Genomic DNA, 11,512 nt, shown 5'->3' on the forward strand with positions numbered 1-11,512 from the left:
GGGATAAGGGTCTTTTTGCCCTTCAGGAATATGACAGCATCCAGAGATAGGAAGGAAGTGAGCCACCACTTCCACCAAGTTATCCCCCTAACAGGGGTCAAGGAACACATCCTTTGTTACAGTTTCAAATGCAAAATTAACTTCCCCATCTGCACAGGAGCAAAGTTCCCTCTTCTGCCTTGGCTTAGAGAAACGAGCCTGGACCCAAATTCCCTCCCCAACAGCCTGAAGTCCTTGGATCCCTTCCCCAAGATGGGAAATGGAAATAGTGAAGCCGAAGTAAGCTGAAGAACAAGCTGAAGTACAGCTCCGCACCCTGTACATACACCAAGCACCAGCTGGTCTCACGTGTGACAAAAGCTGGGCTTCTGTGCAGTTGCCACCAGCCAGCAAGGGCCACCGACCGCAGGGACGGGAACAGCCCTACTGACTGGCCAGCATGGGGCCAGCAGCTGGCACGGCCCCACACAGGGTGAGCTTCAGCCCCCCGGCACCGTGGGGACGGTCGCAGGCTACAGCCTGGCTCCCACCACGGCAGCGTGAATCACCAGCCTGCAAACATCTCCAAAGAGGACTCAGGAAGCACCTCAGGCTGGAGGACATCTGGCAGCACTTACCCTCTGAAACTTGCACGTCCCAGGAATAACAACTGATGTCTTAGCAAAATGATTAAAAGATAAGATGTTTTAATTTCACTGCCTTTAACATCAACATCCATTCTTTGACTGTTTACTCAGGAGTAAACAGAACAAATGCAACTTGTAAGAATGACAAGTTTTCCCTCTATCTTTAACTCTTGCAATCTTAATTTTGTCCACAACCCATTCATCGTCATCATTTAAATAAACTGCAATGATTTATTATACCTCGATGTGGTAACACACAAACATGCGTCTCTGAAATGGCCCCAGTGGATGGGAAGCCCAATAGACCGTACTGCCATCCCACAGCAGACAGTTTGTTTTAGTGACATGAAAACAGGTTGTCTTATACTAACAGCTTATTTATATCACATAAAGTAGATTTTTGTACAGTACTTCACACCTTTAAAAAACACAGTCTTGTATTTAATGTTCTCCAGTCAATAGTCATTGATGTTAGCATAGACAAATCATCAAACAAAATGCACAGGTGTTGCTTGGATTGACTTAGAGCAGTGTGGTGGGGCAAACATAAGTTCTGGCTGTTTGTGGTTAGCAGGAAGTCAAATCATCTGTGGGAGATACAAAGACAACATTTTAGTGCTCAGGTCTTGGAGCCCTCCTCCTGTGTAGGCCTGGGAGAGGGGAGTCACAGCATCTGCAAACTGGGACAGAAATTTGAGCATTTGTATGTGTCTTTCCAGGGCTGGAATTTTAAAATTCCCTTCTTCTCTACAATAGTCTTTCCTAGCAGTTTCCTTCGTAATGAGGCAGATGATGTTTTTTTTTGTTTGGTTGGTTTTTTTTGTTGGTTTTGTTTTTGTTTTTTTCTGTTTTTTTCTTTTTTTTTCTATGGGGAAAGACTTGAAAAGAACAGTTTAAAGAGAGAGATGGCTAGGTGTGGTGTTTTTTCTTTTAATGTACAATCTCAGTTAACAGGTTTTGTTACTTTTAGCTTTCAAAGTTCAAAAATATAAACTCTCTAAAGTGCATAATTGTACTTGCATTTCATATAAACTATCTGAAATTCTAGCAATATACCATGTAAACAGCGGTAACTAAGCATCAGAAAATGCTACAATCTCATCAGTTTAAAAATAAAATGGACTGTTCCCTACATATCATTTATCAAGATTTGTCAGGGGCAAAACCCAGCAAAACAGATAATTTATCAGTACACAGTGCAAACAGGCTTTTAAAAAATAAGCAGAGAAAACATACTCCTGGGAAGCCTTGGCCCACTGGAAAAATGTATGACTATGAAAAAAGGGCAAAAACTGCTTCTCTTGTCCATATAAAGATGTCCAGGCCCAGATTCAACAAAATGCCCAAGCTTTAGTCTATCATAATTCAGCAAAATCCCAAAGGCAGACCAGCTTGAGGCATATGCTCACCATGCATGTTTTTGCTTTGCTGAACTGGGTCTGAACAACACAGAACTGAGCCAGTGCTAAGGACTTTTTAGTAACGCAACATCCTTTCTCATCCCACACTTCTACTAGTAGAGTGACAGCTGGTTTGGCTCAGCTGCTCTATGTAAAATAAGTAGGGAGAGCTGACTATGGACTCGGAGAGGAAGAGCCCACATGAGCAGGCTGAAGGACAAAGGCACAGCTGTTTTCCTGCACTGCCCTGTGTTCAGACAGGGGGTTACCCTGGACATGCTTCCCTTCCAGTCAAACATCTTCAAAAGCAGTTTTTGAGCCCATTTATCAGCCCAGTTAACACACCCAAAGGATCAGTTTTGCAGAGGCAGAGCCCACATCTCTCATGTGATGGGAACTCAGCATCTCTGAAAAGCCAAGCCCCAGGTCAGCACATAAGTCCTTTGGACTCCTTGAAAATATGAAATTCAGTCTTCACTGATTTTATATAGGAAGGGCAATTCTGCAATCAATAAAAAAATACAAACAACCCAGGAGTCCCTGTCCTAAGTGCTTTGACTAATGCACATCACTGCCTTACCCATCCAGACTAGCAATGGGTATGTGCAAACCTCCTGGGAGAAGGCTGCCTTCTGAAGTGTTTATGGATCTTGAAGAGACCAAAACACCCTCAGCATTGGTTTTGGCAAGAATTAACATAGCACATACAGTGAGTGGAAGGGGATAAGTCTAAGTACCACAACCCAAATACATCTGTTTGTGAGCACACTTGCCCATATAAAGAAGGAAGGGGGAGAAGTTGTTTTGGGGGTCCTCTTCTTGCCTCCTCCAGCATGACTTGCATAAAGCCTGGCTATGACAACTGGCACTGCATTTGATCTCAGACATTTGGCTTCTGCACATTAGCTCCTTGGGGGATCAAGGCGAAAGAAACCATTACAGAAATGCTCACCCTGGGACATCAGGGTTGAGCCAGGGGTCGAGCCCTGGCTCACTGGTGCACACAAGCCTCTAGAGTGGGAGAGCGAGCCCAGGTGGCCCAGGACTGGAGAACTGTGAGCCCTCAGCTACTTGGTGCATTCCTGAACTCGTTGCCTTTCACTCCTTCAGGCAGAATCTGTCTGACACAAGCACCTGAATCAGGCATCCCAGGACTTTCTTTTCTGAAAGTCATAAACGAATTTGAATACATTGAATTGTCAAAGCCTGCGCCTAAGACACGGGCCCTTTCTATAGGCAGAGCATGGCTCTAGGCTTTCAGTTCCTTCCTGTATCCTCTGTGCTGGTATACCACCAGTACACACCGGGAAGAAAAGACCATCCTCTGTTGCCACCATCAGGGTGTCATTGCTGCAGCCCACATAGTCCGATTGATTGGTGTACATAAAGGAACAAAATTTAGGCTAGCGGTATGTATGACACCCACACGGACTGTTCAGGTTGGACTCTTACATCTGTATCAGACGATGAAGCACATGTACCAATGGGGTGGGTCTTTCAGATATCTTCCAGACTGACAGCAGACATTTAACTGATCAGCTACCAAAATTCCAAGGGATTCTGACTTAAAGCTTTTAAAACCTCTTTTCCTCCCAGTTGCCTAAACGAAATAATGTTACAGTATCACCTTCCAAGCAGAACAAGCCAGCAGGAACCTTGCTGCACAGCTCATTTTCTTTGCTACCCCAAACAGATGCAAGTACTTTCTTCTACTTCAGCCGAACTGGTCATCCAAAAAGTGGGAAGAAAACCCAACTCAAGCCTAGGCAAAACTGTAACCCACACCAGCTCTGGGTGACAACCAGGAGATTCTTACAGCATTTATCTAGAGCAAAGAAGATGCTGGACTCCAAACAGTCAGGTCAAAAGTCTGAGCAAATCTTTACTGTAGCTACAAGAGAACAGTCTTGATGCCCTCTGACCTGTCCCTTCACGTGAGATCAGTCAGGGCATTTGTTAAACTAAAGTAGAAGCTATTTGATGATTTAATCACTATTCATCCTACTTTGCCTCTTGCTATGGTATTCTGGGGAAAAAAAAAATAGCATGGCTGGGTTTGATACTCTAAATATTACAGAATCTGTAAGCAAATCAAAACAGAAGGATCCCTTCAGTGAAGTCACTGAGCGCAGTGTCATGTCTCCTACACTGGCAAACTCCCATTTTGGGCATCAGGCCTGGAGAAAGAGTGGGCAACAGCAAGTGTAGAGAGTGATGGAAAGCCACCTTTCCTCCCCCTCCCGCCTCTGGAAAAGGCCCTTCAGTTCCCAGGGAGCTCCTCAGCTCTCCCCAGCCAGGCTCCCGCTGCATCCACTTCATGCATTTGTCCATTTGGTGCTCTCTCCTCTTTGTTTACCGGCAAAAACATTCTCCTGCTTTACATGATCTTGGAACTAATATCTCTTTTACTGATCAGGACCTCCAGCAGCCTCAGCTTGGCCTTAATCTGCTTGTATTCGTTGTATTCTTCAGCCATAGGAGTGCGGTCCTCTTTCTGCACATTCCTAGTGGGAGTGAAAGCAGATCGTGAGGATTTCTGTAACAGGACATCTTCCCTCAGCAGCCTCCCCCCGTCCCCCAACAAGACCTACAAAGCATCTCCTCTCCTCCACTCCCCATCAGGGAACAAAACCAAAACTTTTACCCTTTGAGAGGGGCAAACAAACTGCTACAACAAAGTGTGGGACACTTGCATACTGAGGCTGAACACAATCCCATGCTTCCAAAAGCAAAACCTTATTTTGAAGCACGCTCTACTTCTCTGAAATTGCCAGCCTCTACACAACATTTGAAAAACATTTCAGGAGCCATCTGAATGTCAGCCTGCTAGCACGGCAAAGTAAAACACAGCTTCTGGCTTGGCACCACACCGCTTACATGAACTGGCACACTTGTGAATATGAAGATGGTATCTGATCAGATTTCTCTTAGCTTACATGAAACTTCCAAGCTTTCAGTGATTTTAGAAGAACCTTTAAGGATGATGGCTGGTGGCAAGAAACTAACAGGATAATTTAACAGTACAAATATATTAAAACATTCTATCAGCTCATTCATGAGGGATTTTTTCTGAAAATTATAAACCCAGCTACACTAAAGCAGAAATATTTGTTAAACTAGTGTCTGGATACCTCACAGACAAGCAAGAATAGGACAGAAATCTAAACACACATCATCAGGAAAAAACCCAATTATTCTATCACTGAGAAACTTTTCCATCATTTCTGTCAGCTGTGCTAGAGGCAGCTGAATTTTCACAATATGTACTTTTGCTTCCCTCAGCTTGTCCTAAAACAAAGTTTTCAAAGATGCTGTGGTCACTGACTTTATGTTTTTTTTTTAGGGGGAGGTAATTAATTTTAATGGGCAACTGTAATGAATGTGGGTAAAACACTGATGATAATGAAGAAATACGTAATAGTGAATTCAGGTAACCTTCCATGTTTGGAGATCTTTGTAGATGCCAAACAGATTAAAAGTATCTGAAGAACAGAGAGACAGCTGAGAAATTACCTTCCATTTTGTCGGAAAAAATTATCTTCAAAGTCTCTCAATTTTTTTCTGATTCGCTTTTTCTCTTCCCTGACTTCCTGAAGCTGCTCTAAGAGTTCAGGGCTGTTGGGTTTAAATATAAACAAGATTATACATATGTACACAATTATAACAGGAAACACACAGTAAATCTACAAATGTATGGCTGTATGTATGCCAAGTGATGGAGCTGCTCCTGCAAACAGCTCTGGCAATCTAATGTTACTTGCAACACAAAGCTCTCTGAATTTAGTTCAGCAAAATGATCATACACTGAAGCTGAAGCTTCTAAGGAGGTCAAGCGTGCACTTCACAATTCACTACTAACTTCTAAGAAACTTGCTGAAGATGGGACTGGTTTTGGTGACTCTTATAGGATCAACATTCAATGGTCTTGAGGCTTAAGGCTACGACCTACGTGTGTTTGCATCAGACCTACACGCTTGGAACTAGCAAAGCTAGTTCAACTTGACATCTCCAAAACGTTAAAAACCTTGTAGAGTAAAGGGTTGTTTTCATGATAAAGGCCTGTCACTGGTGAAGTGGAGCTACTATTTAGTGCTAGAATCCAAAGATGCAAAGTTGAATATCAGTATCAGAGCAAGGTAGTTTCTTCCCAAACCCTTTCATATGAAGGTGTATTGCATTTAAAAATAAAGCGCAAAAGCTTCTGACTCAGATCATAAATGGCAAAAAAAATCTAGACACTTTGCTGACAAATAAAATGGTATCGAGCAAGAAATAACTTTTTGAAGTTGCCTGTGAATTCAACATACATGGATGCTTCATGGAGATTTGAAAGCCCCATATCCTGATTGCTCCTAGCTGGCATCTTATCATCCACTGGGGAAACAAACCCATCAGCATCGTCTTCTAGCTGATCCAAGAAGCTACGCACATTGAAATCTGTTTTCACGGTAATTGTGAAATCTGGCTTCACATTGCTGTCCTCCTCAGACCCCTCCTCTTCCTCCTATAGAGAGGGACAGAGCACTCCCGTAAACAGAACGGTTACTGCTTCCCTTCTCAGAAACAGATACCTCCTTTTACCACATGCACAGGGGAACAGATATGGAACGTGGATAGGCAGAGCAAGCACTTTAATTGCTAAGCAGTACAGGACACCAGAAGACCACCAGTAAGACATCCTATACCCAAAGCATGTCAGAGAAACTGTAACCACCAATTCAGATTGGTTAAGGAGACCCAGGGCAACAAAAACTGAGTAAGAGAATACATGGGGTTCTTAGCAACCCATTGCTTTAATTTATGTATTCTGGTGTAAATAAACCCACTAACCATCATTAGGTATACTGTCTAAAGCACACCCACCATCCTCCCTGTTTCCCTACAAATATACCTGGCAGCATACAGATTGCCAGATTAAAATGTGAAATATTCTCTCAAGAGATGGAGCTCAACAGCTCTCTCTAATGGCTGAATTCAAGACCTCAAATGCTTATACAGTGATATCAATGAGCTCAGATCCATCTTTTAACGGTCCAAATGTGGGATATGACTGACTGTAAAAGAACCGCTGTTTGCTAACGTGTTCCTGACATCAACTCTGTACCATTTAGCTGGAACACACTAAAAATTGGAGTGGAAACAGTCTGCCTAGTGCAATTTCCCAAAAGTACACTGATGAATTCATTATGTTCAAATTTTCTGCAAAATTCATAAGCACAAGACTTGAAAGTCTCTGCTGTACTTGGTACTTGCTAATTTATAGTGTTCTCAAATGTAGGGCTTGTACTGCGACACTATCCAGAAATCATCTGGATTATCAGGGAACAGGGCCCACTCTTCTCTTATTTCAGAGACATTTCTAGAAGGCAGTTTTCAACCTTAATATAAGCAATGAGGTGGGAGCATTAGAGGAAAGTAATAAATGCCAGCATGGACAGTAAATATCTTAAATATGTAGGTATGTGTACATATATTTATTTTACAACCATGTAACTCTAGCCAGGAAGGATCTAAGCACTTGCATATCTTTAAAAGCTTTTGAGGGCTAATATCACTGAAGTCTTCAATTGTATGCAAAAACATATTGTTGCACTGGAATAAAAAGAAGCCATTTTCTTTACCTTTTTTCATGGGATTCCTTGTGAAAAGTTCAGTTATTCCTAAGAGATTGCTTCCACATTTCAGGCAAAAAGGGAGAAAGTAACACCAGGACCTGGCATAGTCCCATTAAATCTTCAAAGTCAACGATATATAAATACATACATTTACGTGAAATCACTTTGCCCAGAATTTTCTTATGTTAAAGCTCTAGGCCATGAAAATGCAGTGCAAAGCTACAGGCTGATAATTACAACCAAGATGGAGGCTTCAGGATGAAGAAAGATTAGCTGGGGAGAAGTTTTGAGTAATAATAATACAAGATACAGAGCAGTCTGAATACATCTCAGGAAAATCTGCAGGGAACTCATGAAAGTTAAAGCAATATTTAGCATATGATTAGATAAGACCATTTCTCTAGACATAAATTATGCAGTTTAAACAGAAGGCATAAAACAGTCACGTACTGTCCTTAAACCCTGCAAACAACTTCAGGCTGGGCTGGGGAGGGGAGACCATTGCTCACTGCCATTTACCAGTCCTCAAGCATGCTGTCCCGCCCTGCTGGGTAAGGGCAACTAGGACTGAAGTAAGAGAATGCCGATCCTGCTGTGGCATGGAGGAGGATTTGCTAAGTCAAACAAGCAGCAAAAATAGTACACTTTCTTTTAGGGGAATCTGTCTGGCACCCAAGAAGGAGCTCTCATGCCCTTTCCTGGGAGAGCAAGTTGCTTCTGGATTCCCTTTCTGGAGAAAAAGTAAAGGGACAGTTCTCATAAGCAGTGTGACAAACTGCTCCTGAGGACAGATGCAAGGTGTCTTCCCCACAGGCGCCCATGAGCCTCTCTTGCTTGCCTCGCTCCAGGGCACCAGAGCACTGCCCAAGCCAGCAAGGATTACTCTGTACCAGAGCTCGGGAGCGAGCCTCCTGCCAATGGAAGCCCATCAGAGGAAAAGAAAGGGTAGAAATTTCACTTGTTTAGACTTCAGTGCCAAAACGCTACATCTGGCTGTCAGAAGACCTCTTAAAGCATTTTGCTGTTTAAAACAAAGGAGCGAATTAAAAGGATTCTTAGAGACAACTTGAATGGAAATGGACATCTAAGGCCTTTGTTTTCAACAAGTCTCACATGGGAATCTTATTTTAAACCTGCGCTGGCATTTATACCTCAAACCAGAATGATCTTCATTGACTAGATCCATTTGGCTTGCTCAAGCTTGAATCTTTAGGCAATCATGAAGCATTTAAATTTTCCGGAGTTACAAATATAAACTCTCCAGAGTATCCCATCATCAGCACTCCCACCAAGCAAGCTTCCCAATGATTTTTTCAACACAGACAATATTCAAGATATTGTACCCAAATGTTTGGTACGGCTTCACCTCAAATCACCTTTCAAGCTTTTATCCAACTCTCCCAAATGCTTCAAAGAAAAAAAAAATCCAAAATCAAAAAACCCAACAGTGTCAGGGGTCCATCAAGACAGGTAGTGCTCTGCCCTTAGTGGACTTACGCAGGGGCTAAGTTTTGAGGCCTTTTGGCAATTTCGCCTCTTTAGTTCTGAGTGTAGTTCAGTGCAAAGTTGCCACGTGCAGCTTCACAGGGCCCCATTTAAGTGTTAATAGGCATGTGAGCGTTAATGGGCTTAAGGCTGTCACCCTGATTTTCAGTAAGAAACCTCTCAAGGTCTGTATTCCCCGCAGGATGCTGCTGAGCTGGTGTGATGCTGCCCTGGTGGAGCACCAGCCATGTTGGTCATTAGAGATCACCATAATTGATAGCTTTAAGATTTGACTCTGGGTACAAGCAAAGGTGAAAAACAGAGGACACACTAAAAGTAAAAACCAAAACCAAACAAAAATACCCCCTCACCAGACCACTACTGCAGATTTGGTCCAGCAGTTATCTGGAAAATACTGAGAGCTCAGTGATGATTAACCAGCCTCCAAACAACAGCTTAACACCTCCAGTTTGCAATCTGGTTTTAATGAATTTGTGCCTTGAATAGTCCATTAATATACAATCTACTGTAATTGCCTAAGAATCAAACCACCTTGGATGTCTAGGTCTGCAGTATTTACACCATTAAGCAAATGCTGGCTCGATAATGGATAAATGACCCAAGTGCACCGACACATTTTTTTCCCCTATTACATTGCAAGGGTGACGAAAGCAAGCCAGGGCCCAGCTCCACGCTGCGTGTCCTGCTCAACTGTTGGACCTTCCTTCTTCTCAGGGGAAGAAGGCCCAATATTGTAGCAGTCTTCACCACCAAGGATTACTACCCCACAGCAGCACGAGAAAAAAAACACAACAATCCTGCCATCCAAATCTGACTGTTAACTAGCAGAACCAAGTTGTTTACTTCCATCCTCATGTGATTTGGTTAGAAATACCCTTCACAAGGTGGCCCTGGATGAAATAAGCACGTGAATGGGAATAGGTAAGGATCCTGTAAGTGCCCCGGTTGGCTCCACGTGCGAGTGTTAGTTTTGTGAGAGCTCATTCCTGCCACAGTGCTGTGTGCAAGCCACAGAGCTTTGGAGTGAGAGAAACTACCACAAAACAAGTTAGTGTCATTAAAAAGAAAGGAGGAAAGCAAGAAAAAAAACAAGGTACAAAGTTAATTGTGATTTTTTTTTTTTTAAAGCAAAATAAAATATATTATGTGCAGGAGGAGGGGGAAAGAGAAAGATGGGAAAGAATGCAAAGCCAAGGAAAAACTGTAGTCTTATCTACAACAAGGGAAGAATTGGATCAGAATTGGTGAGGCTTACAAGCAGCTACTGATTTTTCAGGAGGACACTGCAGAAAAATCAACACTGATGGAAAAAAATTATCAATCTCTTTCATTGGTATAAGGGAAAAATTGATGCAAACTGAGCAATTAGTTAGCAGCTGGAGGTCTTCACCTTTATCTCCTTGAAGAAGGAAGCTGTTTCGCCCTCGATAATTGGCTGCAGCAAAGGGCTTCTCCGCTTGCTGGAGGGGGAACCCTGTGACAGGTGTTAACAAGTATGTTACATTATGAACCCCTTTCTCCTCCACCACCTGCTCTCAGCTCATTCTCACCCACACATTCACTCTCAGCTCACTGCTGGACCATCAGGAGAAATCTATTTCTTAAAGAAGAAAAACATGTCTGGCAAACCCCCTGAACCTTGGGCTGTTTTCTCTCAGGATGTTGCTTAGCAAGGAGCATCACTGCCAAACACTTCAGAAAAAAGCTTGGATGCTGGAATACTATCTGGGCAGAAACTACAAAGTAAAGGCTGCAAGAAAATAATCCCCAGCCTGCGGTCCAGACACACACACACCATGTGGTTGGCTTTCCTGAGCTACAGTGTAAGACCAGCTAGACTCTCCAGGCTTGCATTCCGGAAGCCTGATTTCCCACTGAAATGCCTAATGACGTAGAGATGGATTTTCAAATGTATCTTGCCTCTGCACGAGCCTCTCACTGTTCTCACTCAAGGGGCTAGGGAAAGCCAGTCTTGTCCCTCCTCCGCTAGCCACTGTGCAATTTCAGTTCTGTGTCTCTTTTGAAAGCTTTGCGTTAATCTGTCCATGCACAGCTCTATGGTTTCTTCCTTCTTGATTGCCAGTCCCATCTTCACAGCACACATTTTAGGGAGTACTTTGCATATTCAAGGAGGAACAGATTTTTATTTTGTTTTAAATGCAGGACCAACTCCCACTATTTGCAGAAAACCCCCCACTTCTCAGTGTGACTGCACTGAGTAATACTGTGCATTCACTTCACTGGCGGTCTATGAAAAGCAGCCAGGACATGAGTGCTGCTTGGGAGCAGCAAAAAAAGTAGAGGATCATACATGACAGACAGAGTAAACAGGAACCATGATAAAACAATTCTTTTTCCATAGACA

At 43.0% G+C, this 11,512-nt stretch overlaps 1 protein-coding gene across 10 annotated transcripts in view; it reads right to left on the reverse strand.

Annotated features, from left to right (window-relative positions):
• Positions 1–669: 669 nt before the first annotated feature.
• Positions 670–11,512, reverse strand: part of FAM13A (family with sequence similarity 13 member A) — a 139,953-nt gene continuing 129,110 nt past the window's right edge. For 8 of the 10 annotated variants that reach the window (XM_074823087.1, XM_074823086.1, XM_074823085.1 and 5 more), the window contains 4 exons: positions 10,538–10,621; positions 6,334–6,530; positions 5,540–5,641; positions 670–4,530 (listed from right to left, as the gene is read on the reverse strand). In XM_074823087.1, coding sequence (XP_074679188.1) covers positions 4,404–4,530; positions 5,540–5,641; positions 6,334–6,530; positions 10,538–10,621 — 510 coding nt within the window. In that variant the 3' untranslated portion in view covers positions 670–4,403. The remainder of the gene's footprint in view (positions 4,531–5,539; positions 5,642–6,333; positions 6,531–10,537; positions 10,622–11,512) is intronic. The other 2 variants (XM_074823080.1, XM_074823084.1) reach the window with 2 other exon arrangements.

Source organism: Strix aluco, chromosome 4 (genome assembly GCF_031877795.1).
Source record: "Strix aluco isolate bStrAlu1 chromosome 4, bStrAlu1.hap1, whole genome shotgun sequence".
Taxonomy (NCBI): domain Eukaryota; kingdom Metazoa; phylum Chordata; class Aves; order Strigiformes; family Strigidae; genus Strix; species Strix aluco.